This window comes from Calliopsis andreniformis, chromosome 5 (assembly GCF_051401765.1).
Source record: "Calliopsis andreniformis isolate RMS-2024a chromosome 5, iyCalAndr_principal, whole genome shotgun sequence".
Taxonomy (NCBI): Eukaryota; Metazoa; Arthropoda; class Insecta; order Hymenoptera; family Andrenidae; genus Calliopsis; species Calliopsis andreniformis.
Window position 1 is genome coordinate 17,747,878 of NC_135066.1, and position 21,735 is coordinate 17,769,612.

A 21,735-nucleotide genomic window follows, 5' to 3' on the forward strand; every position below is an offset into this window, starting at 1 on the left:
CACATTTGCAAAATAAATTCAGCGCTTGCTGAAAATTGAAAAATCACGGAGGAATTATCTCCCTCAAATGCGACTGAAAAATATAAGCTTCGCGATCTTCTATGGAATCCGTCTGTATGCAGGCGAAAATATAAATTCGATTTAAAGTAAAAATGCAAATGGTATCACGATGAAAAAGAGATAAAGTGAAATTTGTTTACAAATACTTCGTTGTACACGCGAATACCTTTCACCTTATTTTATGTCTATACAGATGAAATTTTCTTTGCGAGGGAAAATTTTCGCTTGAAAAAAGACGAATGAAAGCAACAAGGGAGGAAAGTAATAACTTCTCACAATGAAAACGAAATGGAGTATATAAAGCGGATCGAGGAGCGGATCACATTGATGTGAACCACTTATGAAACCCGTAAGCAGTTTCGCTACAGACCAATATACAGGGAAGACCGAAAGGTTTTTTAAACTCCAAAAAGTTATTAAAAGAATGTCGATTCAATTCAGTTTTTCATACTATACATTAACCTGAATGAAACAAATCTAAAAGGAATTCGAACTTTAACTACTCTTCGAGACAAGGATTGCTTGATTCACTGCCTAATAATTAAAAAATCCCAGAATTTTTCCAATTAAAATAACTGCATTTAATTTAATATTTTACCCACACAATATACCAACGGAAAAAAACAAATTTAATAAAAATCTAACATTCATACATAATCATCACCGTAACAGCATAAGTAATCCAATACACACGAGCATCTAAAATTCTGAACTATAGAGCAAAAATATCATACAAAATCAGTCAGAAAAATATATAACTAGAACCCCAAAATTCCCCAAAAGAATCCAGTGAATCGTCTAACAAGCCCCGTTCTCAATACCAGCGTCAACAACCCTGTTCATTTCGCCCTTGCGACGAGGGGACATCGATACAAGCCAGATAAATAGACACAGATACGAAACAATGTTCGGTGCGAGTCTTACAGCACACAATGTTACGGTGGTCGGAGAAGTTTATGGCGTGCAATATGCGCCGCGAACTCGCAGCAAGCTAGAAACGTTTCCACGGGAAATGGCACAAAGACACGGGCGCAAAGTGAATCGCGTGCAACGGGAGCGAACGTACATCTGCGTCGGCACAATGAGTCCGTGACGAGGCTCGATCGCTAAGAGAGGGAGGTATCTTTTATTAAAATAATAAAGGAATTTCATTAAAGGAGACGTCGTTCGAAGGAGCACGGCGGGAGAGTCGATAGTCGCGAAGGAAAGAGGGATGCAGGAGCGAAGAGGAGGGCGAGACGAGCTAAGGGTGGGAGGGCAGAAAAACCCAACGAGTATCTTTCTACGCTGCCGCCCCCTGGCGCGCATTTTTCTTCGGTTCCCTCCAGTTTTCTTCTCGACGTAGCGATATCCCGTTACGTTTAATCCTGTTGACACGGATTAACGAGGATCCTTGACCGTTGCGCATCAATGCCCACTTTGTTCTATGATAAATTAATGGACGTCGCGTCTCGGATTCTTTCATTCGCGTTACGGAGGACGCGTTAACGCTGTTGTTACACGTCACCCAGTACGCTCATCTATCAAAGGAAAAAGTCGCCCCAAGCTTGACGAACGTTTCCCCCTGGTTTTTCTAAACAGTCATGCAACGTTCTTTTTACCGCTCCGTGCACCGTGAAATATGTGAACGCCTCGAACGCGCGAGGATTAATTCGGTTGATGACGTTTTCCCTCGGTCCTGTGCTGCGCGGAATTTTCTCTCGTATAATAATCTTTTCGTGCCCCAAATGTGGACTGCAATTCAGAGTTCAGCGATTCGAATTCCTCGGTTAATCTATGAAGGCAGTGTCGGGGAGTTTGCAAAAACTTGAAAAAGTGAATTTACCATGTACAAGTGAGGTTTTAAAAATGCAAATGCACGAGGTAATTCGGGCTGGATAAGCTCTAATTGGAAACTATGCAAGCAACAAAATAGAGTGGAGGTTCCTCCCCTTATCGTGTCTCAAGGGTATATTCGCTAATTAAACGTGTAATAAAAGTTGGAGTGTTTTCCTAGGATCTGGGTTAGGTCTGGCTTAGAAGAGGGTCGAGTTCATGCTGTCCAAACAAGAATAAAAATATTGAACAAGCTTTCTTGCGTCCTTTGGAGTCAATTTTGTTAGGAGGTGAGCAATATTTAGTATCACACACAGAAGATTTTATATTAGACATGGTTCATCAGGAAAGCTCTTCAAGGGTAGCGATTCTCAAAACTTCCAAGCTATCAAATATTCAAGTCTTCTAATCCTTTAAAATTACTTTACCTGAATATTCACTGGACTTTTTTCTAAATCTTCACACATCATTTACAAACTTCACTTACCAACACTTACACGAAAGCTTTCAAACAATTCAAGGCACTCTGATGCAATGATAAAATTCCAACGAACTGTCTTCCATCACGCAACGGGAGGCTCTTAAAAATTCCCAGATCGAAGATACACACGAAGATAGGGCCTATCGACGAGCGAATCACTTCAGGGAACCGCGTATATCGCCTAAAAATATCGTGAACGGATTTCGATCTGGGTTATCTGCCATTACCTGGAAATACGAGACTTCCGCCAGTAGTCGGTCTACTCTATTCCGCTGGCAACCGATTCACCAGCCCTGTCTGCCGCTCATTTACACCACGCCACAGGTAATTCTACACGAAACCCGAGGAAAACGAAGTAACCCCGTTAAACGTTCGTTGCTCGTCAAGTGGCGAACAGTTTAATCGGATAATTGGGACACTTCAAGAACCATACCCCACTCGCGACGAAATATGGCGCACTGAAACTTCATCCCCCCGGATTCTATCTCCATAACGAACGCCAAAGCATCGTTCAGTGGTAGCGTCGTTCAAATATGTTCTCGCGTCTATAACGCCCCAATAATTTCAGTGAAACATACTTGAGACGAATTAAACTGACGCATAGCTAAAAATATCCGAAGAAATTTATGGCGTTCCTGTATGTACATCAATCCTGAATGAGGATGAATGAAACAGAGAGTGTAAATTTATCGAGTCATATAGAAACATAGATATATACCTTTACGACCAAACGAGTTTACTTTGCTCCTGTATTAAACTTGAATAATTGAATGATCTCTTTACTTCATGCTTCTATTAGTTATACAGAGTGCCCCATTTGAAGTTTCCACACGGAATCTCAACTACCTCTCCAAATCTCGGAAGTGCATCCACTTAGAGAAGATTCGTGACCATCATGCAATGCCCCCTTCCGTGCCCCTTGCCATAGAATAAGTTTCATTCTAAACATTTTTTGAAACAAGCTGCAGTTGGGAGATAACTGCATACGGAACTTCAAATAGAGCAGCCTGTACGTGTTAAGGTTTTAAAGTGAGTGCAAGTGTGTTACATGTTTGGGAAGAAGGAATTAATCTCCTACACCACTGTCAACTGCACATGTGTGCAAGATAGAAACCAACAGATGACACCACTTTTTCTACCCAGCATCTTAGGCCACAAGATCTCCATCCTTAGCACCTCTTCTACAACCTATTTCCCCTACTCTTATCAAAGTCCATCCCAATTAAACACACCCCAAAACAAGTACCACAAGGCCGCACTTCCTCCACCCCCACACGTGTATCACATATGCCAGTCCCTCGAATGTGAGACCTCGTGATAAGAGGCAGCCGCGCAGAGTGCACAGTGAAACTTCTGTCTCTCGTCGAAAACGTGTAACTATTAACAGAACCCGCGGGATTACCAGTAATCCACGGTAAGCTGAGGTACGTGAACAGGTACGTTCAACCTGTTCTCAGATATATTGTTACGAGTAGCCAGCAGCCATTTCGTTGAATCGTTCGAACTCGAGACAATTCGCCCCCTTCGCTCCAGCCCTTGCGTATCCCGCGGATGCATCCCCCTTGTTGCGTGCACCTCCGCCCGGAGACTTGTTAGCGACTGCTCGACCGAGGGCTGGTCGGACGTGGGAATGGGTATGGTAATAGTTTCGGGTACGAATTAACGGGTAACTTGCAAAATTTCCTCGGCATCGCCTGGAGAAAATCGAATGGGCGAGGATAGGGTGGACGTAGAGGGGGAGGAAGGTGGACGCGATACGTAATGGTGGTCGGTTATTGCGTTTAATATGCTAAAACACAGCGGCGGATGGGATAGTTCCGCAGGTGCGAGGGGTGCGCGGGTGCAGGGGGTTGGCCAGCTGATTACTGAAATGTAACGCTGCGCCAGGCGTTCCGAAATATATCGCGGTATCGCGTTATTGATTAAGCGCGCTCGAGTTTCCGCTTCTATCCAGCCCCTTCGAGAAGTTCGCGTACCGACGAATAAATCTAACTTACCCCGCCGAGGAAGCTCCGAGGCAAATTTTTGCGGAACTTCTGTTACTTCCCCAATAAGCGAAATGGAATTCTGCGGGCAAATCGAATCGCGGCGGGAAGTGCTATCGATTGTACGGCCGGGTACGAATTACAGTTAAATGGGTGTAACGAACGGAAGTGGAATCCTGTAGCTGTGGATCGGATCGGTTTTTAAATATTGCCAGATGGTGGTGTTACTTTAGAACATAGAACTACTCTTTTCTTATCAGAGATTTGAGACTTTCATAGCGTCATAGAGTTCTTACTGTTGAGGTTTCTGGAAGAATTTTTTTGGAAGAATTATTCCTACTCTTTTCTGTATGTTACGTCTACAAAATATTCTCCACTTTGTATGTGGACACACTACCCTAGAGTCTAGAACAGGCATCTTTCTTAGTTCGGGGGCTAAATTATCGTTCTGTCTCCGAATCAAAAGCTAGACTAAATTATTAAATAAAACAAATTAATATTAAGCGAATTAAAACAAGTTGCTACTTCATGTTTTCTACCATCATGAATCAGGCATACTTCGCTGAAATAGATTAGGGCTGGATCAAAAAGAGTGGAGAATTGGGGGCTGCCCATATGCGGTCTGGAGTCTAGACTATTTCCATCTTTGAGCTGCTGTGGATCAAAATTAAGCAAAGCATTGCTATACTCCTCTTTGATAATATAGAAAAGAAACTCAAATCCACCAAATAAAAATCACACTTCAAATGGGTGTAACGAATGGAAGTGGCCTCCTGTAGCTGTGGATCAGATCAGTTTTTAAATACTACTAGGTGGTGTTAGAAACCTCGAATTCGTTGGATCCTTCTCTAGAGTTTACAAAATAGAAATTGTATCCAATTTATCGGTGGTCTGATAATGGATTTAAGACGGACAAGTCTAATTAATGTTTAGTGTAATCGCATTTGCTAGGTCACTGGTGATCTTCTGCTCTAGCTTATTGGATTTAGATATGAAGATTAAAGCTAGTCACTCGCGAGGACTAAGAGGATTATTTGAATGTAAAAGAGGTAAGAATATTTTGAAAAGCTGAAGTAGTATTGCAATAATGGAATCGGAATTAACAGTTCTTCAGAGAAGAAATACAATGATGAATAAAATGGATCCTTTATGTCCTGGAGGCACAGTAAAATACCATTGATATTAAAATGTTACAAAGAATCAAATATACTTCTAATTCTTTGAGCTGCCACAAAATGATGCTATTTCTGATGGGGAACTAATTCAGAGGATAAAAGGATAAACGAGACGAAAAGCCGTTCTAAATTTTGAAAAAGAAATTACGCAATACCTACATTGTACGAAGCTGAAAAATATCTCAGTATAAATAAATGTTATCAGTACAAAATAAAATAACCACCATAAAAGTCATGAATACTCATAAACACAAATACCAATTCTAACTTCTCATTTACCTGCCACTTGTATAGTATGTACGTACAATAAAACATACACAAAAATATGTGAGTGAAAAGCATGAAAAAGAGATTCATAAATGTCTCACGAAATTGAGGCCACGATTTAAGCTTGCGGCAGTATCCGAAAATCGAAGTAGATCCACTTGTTCTCCGTATCGCAGTTTTGCGAAATAATGCCTGTGGATGCGATATTCCACATTTTCATCGTCACCCGTGAAACACCCGTGAGATATGCGAAACGCGAAACCTGCTGGTCAACCGTTCCGACATAATTGTGCGACGCGTAATGAATTATAATAATACCAGATACATCTGGATTCTTGACAGTGCAAAACATCGAATCGGACATTCATAATGAAGGCAACGAGGGGATGACAATCACGCGCTATTTGAGTGATTCGCGTAATTTGTCAAACGTATTGGTTGCGCCAGTCGCGTCATAATGGAATAAACTGCATGGTAAATTATGAGGGCGAAGGATGTTTATGACGTTACATGTTCAGTCAATTCAAACACTCGTATCACGTATCTATTCTTCATGTTTGTTAATAATTCGCGATATCGCATAACCTGTATAATAACAAATGATGAATGATCGCTGTCTTTTTTCATTTTAGAGGATGATTCGACAGTGCATTTAAAAGATAGACTTGGTGTTTAAAAAAGAGGGAAAAGTTAATTTAAAGCAATTCAATTAATTATGATTAGGTAACGGTATTAATATCAATTTGAAATAGATGTGATATTGTGCAACAGATACTCGTACCACTTCAGTAGTTCCAGTCTTAATACCGACCTAATTAATACATATCGTAGGTGGTGCAGTAACAGTACTTTGGACGTGATGTCACCTTATACCGTGCGAAGTTCTGCTCTCTAGAGAGTAGATACTCTAATTTGTGACAGGAGGAATTTTAATGGTTCACTTCACTTACAACCATATTCAAATTAAGAGCTCTTTATATGGGACGCACGCCACTCGATAAAGAGAACACGCTATGTCACTCGACCGCCCACTCGCCGTTTCACGGTGGTTGGAATAGCTGTGTTTCGATATTCCCCCAACTATTTTCATAAAAGCTTGCATCAAACAGATTGCGCCAATCAAGTTGTCACTGCAACGTTGATTGCACTTTTATTTTTTATTCTTCCACCCCGAGTTTAGAGCTGCTCGTTTTTGTTACCATTAAAACCACTCGATGAACAAATCGCTCAGTTCAACAAGCCCGCGCACGTGTCGCGATTAAGTGTAATCGATTTGCGTTCTTCGATCGTGAGACCAACTCTGTCTGTGTTCTCATTAGCAAGTATACCATTACAGGAAACGTATGCACCTTGCCTCGGGTTCAAGTAGCGTGTAGGAACCGTATAAATACTACTAATCTACGCTCTTTGTACCGTTGAAGTTATCACCCTTCCGTAAAGCTAGCATGTTTACGTTTGCTGTGCATATAAAACACTGCTTCTAACAGAGCAAAGAGGTAAACCCCGAAAGTCAATACACTGTACAAAGTTTCGAATTGAAGTTTGGATTCAAGAAGTTTACAAGACAAATTTTACGTCTCGCAGTCCGACTGAAATCTTAAATTAACTTGTCACCTGTTTCAAAGATATAGAAATCACCGTCAACGCTAAAAGGCTAGTCAGCCACGAAACAAAGCAACGAACAAGAGGAACCACGGTAAACTTAGCTCAGGCTAACCCTTTTGCTCCTTTTTGTCCAATCCAATCAAGAACATCTAACCGAACCAACCCAACTGGCCAGATTTTAGATAAAAACGTTTCAAATCCCTCGTGTTGGAGGAACGAAACAGTCTGCGTCACTTTGCGGCTTGCCCCGATCCTCGGGCCTGGAACAACTTCACTCGTGTTTCCATTAAGTCGTACACCACCGAGGGTGGAGAGTGTGTACGAAGGTGGACAGGGTCGCGTGCAAATTATCGTCTTGGTCGGGGACGTGAGAGGGTCCCTCCCCGCTGTTCACCGCTCTCGGCTTCCGCCCTTCGTGGAATGACAAATGGCTACCCATTAGGCCGATTCCGTGGTCATTCCGCGGTTCTTCTGCTTCCGAGAGTCGCACGCAAAAAATTAATTACCATCGCTAGTCGGTGCGCGATGCTAGAATTACCGTTTTCGAGTGTCATCAGCTCTCTCGCCACTTAGACACGGAGACACTAATCTTTGTGGACAGGCGAGATCACCTGTACGACGATGAAGTATTCTGGATGGAGCTGGTAGTTCGGCAAGTACGCTGGAAACTTGTGAATAACAGGAGCGAGGATTTGGGAGAGATTTTGGAACATCCCTTGGAGATGCTTGTGACTGCTCTCCTGAACACGTGTCGAAACAATTTTCTTGAGAATTGGATTTAAATTAGGGGAAGATTTTTCTGGGGATTTCAAGTTATTTTAGAATACGGAACCACTCTTCTCTCATTAGCGATTTGAGACTTTCATGGTCCTATGTCATGCAGCTCTTACTATCGAAGTTTCGGAGTATAAGCTGCGTGCTTTTAACAAAATTATTGTCACTCTTTTCTGTATATTATGTCTACAAAGTATTTTCCAGTTTGTATGTGGATACATTATCCTAGAGTCTAGACTATTTCTACCTTTGAGCTACTGTGGACCAAAATCAAGCGATGCGTTGCCAATATTGCTCTACTCCATTTTTATAACACAGAAAAAACTCAAATCCACCAAATGAAAATTACAACTCACGACACTACGGCAGCAAGAGAAATAAAATTTGATTTTTAAATTCTATGGGTTTTAAACTCATATAGGTCTACTATTCAGATTTTTCGCGTGCACAATTATACGTTGCAGAAAAATTTCATGGGGAAACGAAAGCAGAAGAAGAACTGAAACCACCTGTGCGTTTGTTCGTCCATTTGGGCCGTTCAGGCCATTAACCAATGGCAAAGGAGCCACAGGCACGTTTTCGAGCCGTGGTTTTCGAAATTAGATGGACCTCAATGGAGGCGTTCAGGTGGCTACCGCGCGGTTTCACAAGATACGCCGATTCCTGGAATAAAGGCTCTGTGCGTTCGCCACAGTAAAAGCTCCAGGGTGAAAAGGGAGCATCCGAGAAAATCGTGGAAAAATATCGTACGCTGTGGCTCGTTCATAAAACAAACATTGATAGGACTGAATCGAACGATCGGCATTCCTTGCCAGTCGATGAACTCCTCTCTCCTCTACAAAGAGTTGGCTTCAGCGAATTCCTATCCCAGAAAAATGAGTTTAACGAGCAAATTAAGGCACAGTTTAGCACCACACAGGTACATTAAATCTTACAATCTTTAACCGGTTTCCTGCTGAGGGACATGAATTCATGAATTCTAATCATTGAAAAATTAGTAAGACCTTCTATTAAGAATAATTCATAGCCTCTATTAACGTCTGTACTAATACTACGTTTACATCAGGTAACTTTTCGTCAGACAATCGAAGTGGAGAACCCAAAATCGATCAAAATTGTCGTTTCAACTTGATTCAAATTAAGTTTGCACATACAACTTTGATCAACTACTGGTTCATCGACTCACTTGCCCGACTGAAAGTACCGTTTCTTTCGATCCAGTTGAAAAAACTCGTAAAACACCGAGTCTTCCTCCCGAACGTGTCTTTAGAGCTCGACCTAATATCGCGGTGCCTGTAATCACGGCAAATGTTCGAATAATTGACGAGCGGTGCAGCCACTAATTACCCTGAAGCTGTGACGAAGAAAACACAACACCGTGGTGTTTCGTAAAACACCGCCACGCCGGATATTGTCGGGGTCCTCGTACGCGGATGCAAAAACTATTAATTAGAGGAGTACACGAACGAAAAAGCGTCAATTTCCTGTCTTTCATCCATGTCAGCACCTGTTGAAACGAATGTTGAACAAATCCGAGTGAAGCGCAAGGACAACGTTCGATCACACCCGAACGGGTCGCAGCTTTGTAACTGGAACAACGAGTTGCGATCGCAATTAAACCGTTTTCGAATGTGGTCGAATGGCCTGTAGTATTAATTTGCTTCGGGCAATATTTGTTCACGATTCTTCGCGCAGTGACACTGGCAATTTATTTCCATTTCCTGAACTCTGTCGTTCACTCTTTTTATTGATGATGATAGAGGAGAGACACTTCAAAAACCATATAATTAACTACAAGTGCGAGGGGAAAAGCAAAAAATAAGCTCGATAAATTGAAAAAAGTAAACAGAGAAAAATAGCTCAGAAATGTTAAATTTAATTAAGAGCAAAAATATTTAACTGTGGTACTCTTGGTAAAGTGAAAGGATGACAAGAAATGAATCACCAGCCACAAGAAATTATAGTAATGGGCAAAAGGAGGAGGAACTGTGGTCTTTAATTTCAAAAATCTATTTAATTTTAGCTGTGGCTAATAAAATTCTGCTAAGTAAAACGGATCAATTTTTCAAACCAACACCTTCTAAACTAAAAGCAAATTTACTTAATGTTTTTATGGGTAGTATGCGCTATCATCGTTATAACGAAAACCTTAACGAGCTGACACAACGTCACGGTGTATCGACATGCTAGCAAGAAGCATGGAAGAAAAATGGGACACGCGAAGGAAGGCCGGTTTAATAAATAGAGAACTTTTACAATGAAGTTTCGGAAGTGGCGAACTCCTGTACCACATTATTTTTCGACTTATGGCCCAGTCGAAAAGAAAGCTGAACTTTCCTATTAAAATTCCAATTTTTTTTCTCCGCCCGTTCTCTAGAGAATTTCTTTTCCTTTGTCATTTGGCCATAAATTCAAAAGGGGCTTAGAGGAGCGGTTTAATTAAACTAGTTTAACTGTCATTCCGTTCCTTCAAGTTAGCTTTCCACGCGGCACGAGGTGAAATCGATAGGAAAGGCTTCCTCTCTACATTTTTATTACTTCTACGTACGGATTGCGGGCTTTTAATATTAATTTCCGCAGGACAAAGGAATTCTGACTCTAATACCCTCAACAAACGACGAAGTATTCTTTACATTAGAAATTCTTATCCGATCTCTCTCGACGCGCACTCTCGCATGAATAGAACATACAAACTCAATTAAGTTCAATATTAAAGCAATATTAATATCAAAGTAGTGCTGAATAATAAATTACTAACGTATCAATGTCTTATGCGGTGTGATTCTAAGAAATTTCTAACAAATCGAACGTAATCGAAGTACTATTTTCGTCAGATTTAATTAATGCTATGAAAAATAAATACACTAATTTAATCACCTATCGCTCTTCTGAAATTCATCGCAAATAATTTATTTAAGAATACACTAAATGGAAACTGACAGTACTTCACTGCAAAATGAACACTACTACTGCTATCTCAAGGCAGGAATTATTTCACTAGTTTCTAAACGAAACATGAGGTTTCATAGTTTCTGCTATTCTCAGGAACACAGTGCGTTTTCCCTGTGCGAGATCGTTTTTTCATTTACACCGTGATGCTCGCATGACTTTCCTACCCAGCACAATCACGAACCCGTCAAGAATTTCTGAGAACCGTGGCCACGACTCCACCGATGCAAAAATGCACGAATGTCCGTGTAATGCATTGCATAATACGTACTTATATCGCGTGTCCGGGTTGCAGATTGTCCATACGCATAAAAGGACGCGTCATTGATTGAAAAAAGACTTAAATATCCCGCGGAGGTGCTCACGCAACGCGATATTCACTTAAATAAAAGAAATCGCTGAGATTTTCTACTAGGACGTAGCCTTGTCCTGTTCCGCGAAGATTATCATCTTCTTACGTAGACGATTGTATTACAAAAAAGAAATTAATAATATTAAATTTGATCTTAATTCGATTTTTTGGTAAAGGATAATTAGGAAAATTAGAAAACCTGTTTTACGTAGAAATGACCTGTTTCTCTTTCAATTGGAGCTAATGTAATACCTAATATTGTTAATGGACAAAGAGGGCTAAGTATAAGGCACCCTCAATGCACACATATGTACGTACGTAAAGAAAATAATAACAGGCGACACGAGTAAGTATTAACTGTCTGCCACCCCTGTGTAATTACATTCGAAGCAGAAAATTTTGCGATGTAATTAACAGTGACGCTCGCGATGCATGAGAAACTCGAGAAAATTTGCTTTCAAGCTCACGGAACGAGAAGTTGTATAAAGTACATTAATTATGCACTTGCCGATAATCAATACTGCTACCGATAGTGGCTCCTAAATGAAAATTTCGAACGCTAATTTTGCGTACAATGTAACTTCGAAGACAGTAATGATACTTTTCCCTCAACGAGCTACTCATATCTATCAAATAAAACTTGCAACTTCAATTACGAACATTAACAGTTTACAAAACGGTGAAACTTCGTACCTATTAATATCATGCACAAGCTGGAAACTGTGTTCAACACCCATATTTTACATTAAAGCAGAGCCCTCTGCTGAAATTAATATAAAAATCTAAGAAGCAACATATCATAAAAGAGAAGAAAAATTCAGTCATAACACAGCACTAAATTTGTTAAGTAAATCGGTCGCGTTATTATCCCTCAGCGTGGGCAAACACGGAGCCACTATTTTTATGGGTAACGAGAACCGTGGATCCCCTTAAACACTGGCACCAGTACAAGCGTTGCCAGAGCGCTACAAATAAATTAAGCGCCAGACTATTCTCTATTATCTTCCTCGGTAGCGCTCCCGGGGCGTATTTCATCAAAAGTTCCAGTAAAAATTCCAACCAGTGCCCATTACCCAGCTCCGCCCCGAGATTCTATATAAATAATAATAACCGTGTGCGACTCACTTGGCTCATTCAGATCAGATATCTCCACCCGTGAGTACACCGTCGTGGCAATCCCCAGCACGAACACCGTGGTCGTGGTCGCGACACTCCACCAGCACCTCCACCACATTTTGTCTCCCTTTCGCGCACTGCACACACCCTCGATCCAGCCCCCGACCTAACACCCTCTCCTCCACAGCCTTTTTCAGCGGTTACGTAGTTTCGCGACCGTCGTGAGCCAGCACTAATTGCAGCCGCTGTTTCTGCTGCCGGTGCAGACGTCGTCGTTGCTGTTGCTGTTGTTGCCGATAGTATTGCTGCTGGGACTGCATTGCGTCGCCCTCGTCGACATCGTTCCAACCGACTTCGCGCCCTACCGACGATGCCGATCTCTGAGCTCTCTGAGACCACTTGCCACCTGATAACTTTAACTGCTTCTAGACGACCCAATGGTAATCGCCTTTCGACTGGCCGACCGGCTTCTTTCAACGATAATGTTCTTGCCTCAATTACGGCTCCCTCTTGGGGCTTTTCCTAATTGCGACGTCAGGTGAGAGAACTCCCGACTGTCTCGATTAATCCGCTTCCCTTTGCGAGATTAATTGAATGGGGTGCGTTCGAGCAGCGGCTAACCTCTCCCAGCCGTCAGTAAATGATCCTCGGCAATGAAGTGAAACGTGTCGCTCCTTGATGGCTTGGTTGAGGGAAGTAATCCTTGGAGCCCCTCAAGAGAGAACATGTGCAGCACTGTCACTTGGAAGCGGGCTACAGAGGTCCAGGTTCTTAGAGGTCAAGCCATGGTCTCTTGTAAAGACACTAAACTGGTGGAAATCGCTCGTATGTAATGGTATACTGAAAGGATAAACAGTTGGAGTCGTATTGGAGTGCAGCAGACGCAGAACTAAAAGGACACTTTCAGCTCAGCCGGCATATGCCACTGTGCGCGAACGAAAACATTGACTTCTGGCGAATGTCGTTCCGTAAACAATCCTATGGGTGGGGCTGTGTTGACCATTGAATGTTTCCTGATACAAAACGAGCACGCTCGTTCTCTTGGGGCAGTCAATGCGCCAATCGAATCTTCTGTTCGCGAAAATCCCTGGCTCCCGATCCAACTAGACCGCAAGTAACACTCCGGACACAGGTCCAGTTTGCTGCACCACTAGCTCCGAATGAACTCGTCGGTTTGCCCCTATCTCACGGCTCGTTACTCGCGCCGTTGCTCCGCGATCATCCGCGGTTGAGGTCAGTGGTCGGCGTAATTAAATTCCCGTGTATCGATATCAATCAAGCGAGGGAATTAAGCATAACGGTGCCTGATATCATAGTTACTAAGCTCCTCAGCGCGAACAGCAGAAGATGTATGCACACCTTAAATCATTCGACGACACGGCACACCATCCCTTTCCCGATCGAGTCGGCGGAGGATCGCAGTCTGGCTGCATTCGCGTGCACCAGTGGCAAGCACGTGTGATGCCTCCTCGAGATCATCGAGCGAAATCACACACCACCGAACGCCCCCTTCATCAGAAGAGGACACAGCCACCAGGACGAACGTATTCAGCGTATTCACTCGCGTACAGTACACATCTCCCGAAAACGGTGGATCCTCTATCACTAGAGCCCGCTGTTACGATCAATCGCAATGAATGGATCATCGATCAGCGGTGTGAAACTGTGAGCCTGACAGGTCACGGTCAATAGAAGACACTTTTTCAACTCGATTTTAATTCATAATTCACCCGGGACACGGTGGTTACGTTCGACGATCTAATCATCGACAAAGTCCCCACGTGATAGAGCCACGTCGAGACCTAACCCGCGGCGGCTCGGTACTGAAACCATTCAGTACCGCGAAGGACCGCCGCGAGTCGCGTCGGGTATTCTCGCGTCAGTTCGGTTAACATCGGGCACGCTCGCTCTGGCGATCTCTGTCTGGGGCAATGCTCTGTCCCTATCATTGGCGCTGCGTCCACCTTTGCTTTCTGTCTGCTTCCTACCGGCGTGCTTCTTCTCGCCTCTTCCTCCCGCGTTCTCCAGCTACGCACACCGCGCGGAGATCACTATGATTTACCGGCGCGGCTAATGAGTCGCCATAATCGCCGTGGTGCAGGCATCGTGCGCGCACGCAGGGCGTAGGGTTTACGAAGGATCGAGGAGACGCGAGTGACCCTTGGACACGGATACGCCTGATCTTCCCGATTTAATAAAGGTCGCCATATACTCTCACGAAGAACGTTTCGCATCCTGACTGAATTATCCTCAAGGCGGGTCTGTTTTTATTAGAGTTTCTCATACGCCGAAGTGGAGGATACAAGGAAAGGGGACTCTTGAAAATTGCTACGTTATGTAAGATGTCGACTCATCCTCTAGGTCTGGTTCAATGTTAACGGGTTGTGAAATTATTATACGTTTTATGGGTTGAGCCTAATTTCCGTATTTCGTAATACTGCATGAATTAATTATGTATAATACTTTTGAAGGGGATTGTTTAGTGTTTTAATGAAATGTTAAATAATAAAACATGCTGAGGTGTACTTTGACCGTGAAATTTTGGTACGAATTTTCTTGAGAGTAAGGCACTGATTAATTGATAAGTTTGTAATGTAATTTATCAGTAATAGGGACTTTTTGCATAATATAGAAAATTAGATATTCTTCAATGGACATGAATAAAGCATACTGAAATAAGTTCACTTGCAGTAGCGATAGTCATGTCTGACCACACACGATCTATTTCTCCTGCCGCTTACTTCCTCTACTGTAAACCATCGCTATACTTTAATTAATCTAGTATAAATGCCTATTAAATTAATAATTATTTTGCAATTGGAAATGTATTACATCCAGAAATCCAACAATAGAATTAATAAAATAAATTTCTCATTTACCAAATAGAAACCATATGCTAATGAATTTAAAAACCTTTACTATACAATCACTGCGAAATATTATTCCTGGAAACTACTCACACCGACGAGATTTAAGCGTGGTTCTAAATTATATGAATACGTGTATGCATAATTTTTCTTATTGCCTGGATAAGCGTTATCGCTCCCGTTCGAAAGGAAATGTGTTCAATACACAAGATGCATTTCACCGCAGGCTTGGTGTAACCTTAAACGACTAGTTACGAATTTAAGCAGAAAGTAATGGGAACCAGGTTAATGAGCATCACGAAACATATGTTCTAATTTGAAAGTAAAGAAGGGAGGTAGGAGGAGACGCTTATTTGCGTTATAAACATGTTCATGAAAACTGATAGTTCGTGCATAGGTGGTGCACGCGCGAGATAACACTCCTCGAAACTTCATGACTAGAACTCTCTGCGATCGCGATAAATTCCAGCTTTCGTGTTTCCGTCGCTATCGGGAATCGCCTGCAAATCACTCCCTAATCCTCATCGAGTAGGTATCCCCGAAGGTGCCTTGCCTAAATCCTCGGGGAACGTTCGAGAACATTCTGAGCTTAGTTACGCGTGTGTATCGTTGTTTTCTCAGCTTTCACGACGTAGCGTCCAGCGAAACGAGGCTTTTTGTTATAGCGAAGCAAAAGCACTTGAATAAGCGAGCATGCAGAGCTGCAACTGCCTCACGAACTTTCCACCAACACTTGATACCAAGGCATATAATATATTCAGAATATTCTATAGGTAGACATATCGGTAGATACATAGACAGATAATGTCGCAGCTTTTGCTGATAATTATCAGATGTCTTTATTAACTCCAGAACACGGCGACTTGTCATATGTACGGCCAATAAAATTGTTACCACATATAATGAATATTCGGTTTTCGAAAGATAAGTAAAGAACGTGTTCGTTTCTAATTTTTAGACACGTTACTGTATGGGAAAGGTCTATCGACTTCGAATCTCATAAAGCTCGATGAAAACTAATCGCACGGAATTACGGATCTGACGGTGTCGGATTTAGCATAGTTTTTAAAAGGCCTCGGTATCCATGCAGAGCTCAAATTGTAATTAGAGACTAGGATCAGGGTATATATACCGTGAACTGATCCATGCATCGATCACTACTACTAGTCCGTGTGTTAGGATGGACAATTATTTACCCATACCTGTAGAGTCGTTCCAGTTTTCGGTCGAACATGAAAATCGCTATTTTTCAAAAAGACATGAACTAGACACAGATTTGAAACTTCAAGTTCTAAAATTACATTGAGCATGCAAATGAAAAAAGATTCTCTTCTAATTTCATTGTCAAGTTTCCAACAGAAATTTGATCATATAAGTAGAAAGTGAATGTTTCGAAAAATTGTGTTTTAAGAATTCGAACCAAACCACTGAAATAAATCGATTCATCATTTGATTTTTACTCTTTCGTGTTTGTGAACCAGTCATGTTCGGTGCCTGCTGTCCTCTATAGACGTATTAACGCAAAGGTACATATACGATAGATGTACCAGAGTCTGTTCAGCTCGAATGTCGATGAATACATGTAGTTGGTACAAACGGCTTGTAATCGTAGAATTGCATGTACGGTGTGTACCGATTCTAACTTGGGCTCCGGATATGTACCAATATGGGCCTCATTAATCTTGCAAGGGAGGAGCAGTCCCGTTATGCCACTGATTGACAATGATTATTCATTACGCGGAAATCCATTGGCTTTGAGACGAAGTTTTAATCCTTAGCTTAAACTCTCTACGCTGTATACATTAATCACAGAGTATCCTGTCACGTTATAGTGTTTAGAGATTAATGTCGCAATTCGAAAGAAAAAGTTTCATCAGGCTTTCCTAAATGAGAACATGTAGCAGCGATAAACTGCATTTCTTCGCTAAAAATTGCGGACCACCAAGGATCTGTATCTCAATAAATTTAAAAACTATTACTCATTTGAAATTGCTCGAGCAAGATACAAAGCATACCCTGAAATTGAAAATAAAAAACTTCTAAACTTAGTTATTCCAACTTGTCAGAAGTATCAAAATGAATTCGAAACCACTGGATATAGTATTTGTTATTTCTCTCTTCTTCTTGTTTCGAAACTAGCTTTAGACTATAATTAGGTGTAATAAAAAGTAGAAATAGACGAAGGAAAGAAATCTTCTATCTTGTTCTAGCCTCAAAAACACGGTATATAATCATCGTTTTCCAATTCTTTCCAAGCCTCCCAGCAATAAACCACCGACGCACGAATAATCCACATCAGCTTCAATTCGAGGAGAGACGATTAAAATACCATTAATAGCAGTAACGTTTCGGAGCGTCAGGGCTAGCGCCACTTGAACGCTGATTCGAAAAAGGTCGACGCGATCGGTGGTCGTCTCCATCTCCTCGTGAACTGTTCCGAGTGTGTCTGGTGTCTAGCACAGACCGCGTGCCTGGATCTACGATATTTTACATCGAGCACAGAACCCGCTTTCATAGCGTTCCCAGAGGATTGGAATCTGACACCGCGTCATACATCATGGTACACCGTCGAACACCCAGGCTGTTAACCCGAAGCACAACTTGGATACGATGTTACAGGCTTCGCCGCTCTGTTCAACGACTTGTCGAATAAACCATGAAGCCTGTCAGTCACATCGTTTGCTGGCTCGTGATCGCTTTGTTGTCACGATTTTTATGCTTACCACACAGAACGAAGATCGCTAAGCCTTTAACGCGATGATTTCTTTAGCTATTTCGAGTGTGGCAGGATTGAGCAACCCTGACGAAACTTGCTCCCAAGCGTGTCTCACGTTACGACGCGGCTGGAGCTTAAACTGGGCACCCTAAGGAAACGGAAGTATGTTTGTTTTCGTGCCGATCCTTGCCTCCGAGATTTCGAAGAATGAAAGTTTCGTGGAAGATCAAATCTGGCTCTTATATTTTTGTTGCAGATCAAGAACAACTTCATCAGTTTTTACTTGCCGAGGATATTCAGTTTTTAGTTGTGGCAGATGTTCCTGCCGCTTGGTTCTCCGTTGAGTCATTAATAAGTCACAGCAGTTTGCTCAATCAATGAATAATGTATGCTCAGTTAATGAGACTTATATATGCTCGGACACGAGTGGACCTATCAATCATTCATGTAATTATAGTTGTCTTCGTATTGTTTTATGATATGTGATCTGAAATGCATTAATATTTGGAGAGAGAAAGCTACTCCGAAACATTGTAGTAATTTTAGAGCTAGTCAAATACCTAATGATTATTCAAATAGCTGATTACCATTTTTAATGCCTCACTGAACAGTACCACTTACTGCGTAGTGTCACTTATAAAAAATTGCTATTCAATTTTTATATACGGTATCTATTAGTCAAATGTCTAAAATCACTCCATATAACGCAATAAATTGATAAAATTTTGGACTTCACAGCCAAAGTGTATTGAAACATATAAAAATCAAGCGGACTAAATACACTCTGGCTCTGGGGTCCAACATTGTTTCGCCTACTATTTAAATAGCCTATTTAATTACAAACCTTCATTATCCTGAATTCACGAAATGATCCCAATCTCTGACCATTAACGTAGATAAAGTAGAAACACATTGAATCCACATTTCAGCTTCACCAAACAAAGCTACGTATCAGTAACCCTCAAACAAGCCTAACGATACACTCATTACTCTCCCAACTTAACACATTCCCGTTACTCGCAATTAATGAACGTCTCCGAATGCTCCAACCCAGCCGCGTGCTTCTCTCGAGCGCCTACAAGCTCTACTTCCGTGCAGATACCCACGTGACTAATGGCTTCCGTTTCTTCTCGTAACGTCGCGCACTGTATCATAATAATACCTTCATCTCGGCGAATAAAAGAAAACTCATCGGTGGGAGGGCGTGTTAGCCTCTATCTCACGAGACGAAGCACTCGAAAGAAACCCTCGGCGCTCGGTTCGATCTGGTAAGCGTGTTATTAATCGGTTAACGGGGGTCTCGCGGTGACGGCGGGATTGTCGTCGTTATCGGCGGAATCGATCAGACAAATGGAAAACCGTCGGCGTTCATAAGTTTCGCTACGGTCGAATGGGAGGGCGCAAGGATCGCTAAGTAGAGGGTGAGAAACACTAGACGGCACCGTAATAGTTAACGGCGGTTCAGGATGGTCAGGATGTAACGTAAATGGGGGGTGAAGGAGAACCGCGTGGAAATTTATATCGGTGTTTACGGCGGATGGCGGTGTTGGTGAGGCGCGGGAGGAGAATAGTTATTACGATTACCGTGCCAAAGAGGGAGCTTCCGGCCGCATAGACTTTGTCTTTTTCCTGCTCGGCCGCAGAGCCTCGGTTTCTCTCCCCGTTTCCTTATTATCCTCTTTCGCGTACCTCTCGCTGAATATCGTCTCTCCCACACTTGTCTTCCCTCTCCTTTCTCTTTTATTTCGGTTTTCGCCCTTCTCGGATGCTCAATTTTGCTTTTTATCAGCGTAGCGTCCCCGCGTTCGCAAAGGATTTCCAGTTGGAAAAAAATCTAGAGGGATTAGAGAGAAATCTGAGGAATAATTTGCCAAAGGAAAGGGGAGGCGAGTTTTTATTTATAACTTTAGCACGATTCATACGACGCTTTTGCCACGGCGTGAGGTAGGTACTAATGGTTGATGCATTAGCCCCACTTTCCCATAAAAACGCTTTTCAGCGGGGGGAAATTATTCGGAATAGCCGTGGCAAACTTGTTCACGTTATAACGCGTTACCGCTGTTGATATACAGGATAACTTTTTTCATTTCATTCGCAGGACGACACGGACTGTCGTAAAGAAAAATATGCGATTCCTGGTGAAGAAGTGGAATGGCTATGTTACCTGTGCTCGCGTTTGAAACAAAAGGACAGCATGCGCAATTTGACGCGTGGATAAACGAAAATATCCTTTTGCCATTCGTTTTTATACGATATTAGCAATTTCTAGACCGCAACGAACGGAAACGACCACCTCTAATGGAATTTTACGAGTTACTCTCTCTGCCCCCCCTTTTTGGAAGTTTTTTAATATACCATTTAATACAGCGGAAGCTCCGCTCTGTTTGTATCGATCACTTTAACTCACCATTCTGGAACGAATCGACGCAGTGAATTTTCATGCTAATAAGAAAAAGTCGGAGAAGTTAAGCAAAGTTATTTTCAACAAATTTCTCGCGCTACTGTGTGTACTTTTATGGCAACGTAGACACAGGTATTCTTTGTCTTTTTAGAAGTGCTTTAAGTACTAGATAGTTTTGTCAGTGATATTTTTGACAGGTTCAAATGATATTTTAAACTCAATGTACCTCTACGTAAGTACATGTTACTTTCTCGTATAATTGATATATCTAATTTTCTTTCCGATTTACTTTTCTTCTCTACATCTCCTAGCATTGTTTAAGTAGAAAGTTATAAATAACTTTCAATCTAATTTAAGAATCGCACTCTATAATACTGTCACTGTTTTCGATTTCGTACATTCATCCCCATAGAACCCTTGCTACAATTCTTCCTTTCTATCTTATCCATCAACCACTTCAATTCAAAACCGTTTCTCCTATAAGTAGGAGCTAAAAGGATAGCAGAGAGGGCTATCCTTTTAACTCCTACTTTCTACTATTCTCTGTCACTCTACTATGCACTCTTCAAGTATCTCTTCCTTTGATTCCTAAATGACATCCTCATATTTTAAAACTCCTTTCACTGCTCTTATTTTGTCTCTTTTAGTGCCGATTGTACGGTGAAATTTAACTCGACGAACTTTACATTTTTTATCATTACTTATTCGAAGCAGTAGCTAGCAATTCTCTCAAAGTACAAGCATTCTCCATGAAGAATAGCGTTTGGTATCCTGAGGAGTAATTCATGGTAAAAAAAGGTAAACAAAATTCCTTTGCGACTCTTCCTCACTTTATAAATGTACACATGTAGTACTAAACATAATCCGCGTAACAAGTCCCAGTAAACAAACTCTGTGGTTCCCTTCACAGCCATCAGACACGTGTAACCTGTTCCCAGGACACCTCGATAACGATCGCGCGAGATATTTAAAGGAACCACGAAATCCCTTTTCCCCCCTCGTCGACCGTGAAACGCGGTAAGGGATCCAACGACGAAATGAAAGATGCCGCGATCACAGGTTGAAAAACGTGTTCGAGAACGATAATGGAGAAGAAGGCGTGCGGCGAATATCACGTAATCGCGTTGCACCTGCACCACAGTATGGGAACCCACGGACGAGCCACGTATTAT

The 21,735-nt window shown here is 41.9% G+C and overlaps 1 protein-coding gene across 3 annotated transcripts in view; it reads right to left on the reverse strand.

The window, feature by feature from the left end:
* The window catches only part of LOC143178792 (nephrin), a 128,456-nt gene extending 115,060 nt beyond the window's left edge, over positions 1–13,396 (reverse strand). For all 3 annotated transcript variants that reach the window (XR_013001852.1, XM_076377640.1, XM_076377641.1), the window contains exon 1: positions 12,589–13,396. Coding sequence is in view for 2 of the 3 variants with exons in the window: in XM_076377640.1 (XP_076233755.1) it covers positions 12,589–12,697 (109 nt within the window). In the remaining variant the exon portion in view is untranslated. The remainder of the gene's footprint in view (positions 1–12,588) is intronic.
* Between the last annotated feature and the right edge of the window lie 8,339 nt (positions 13,397–21,735).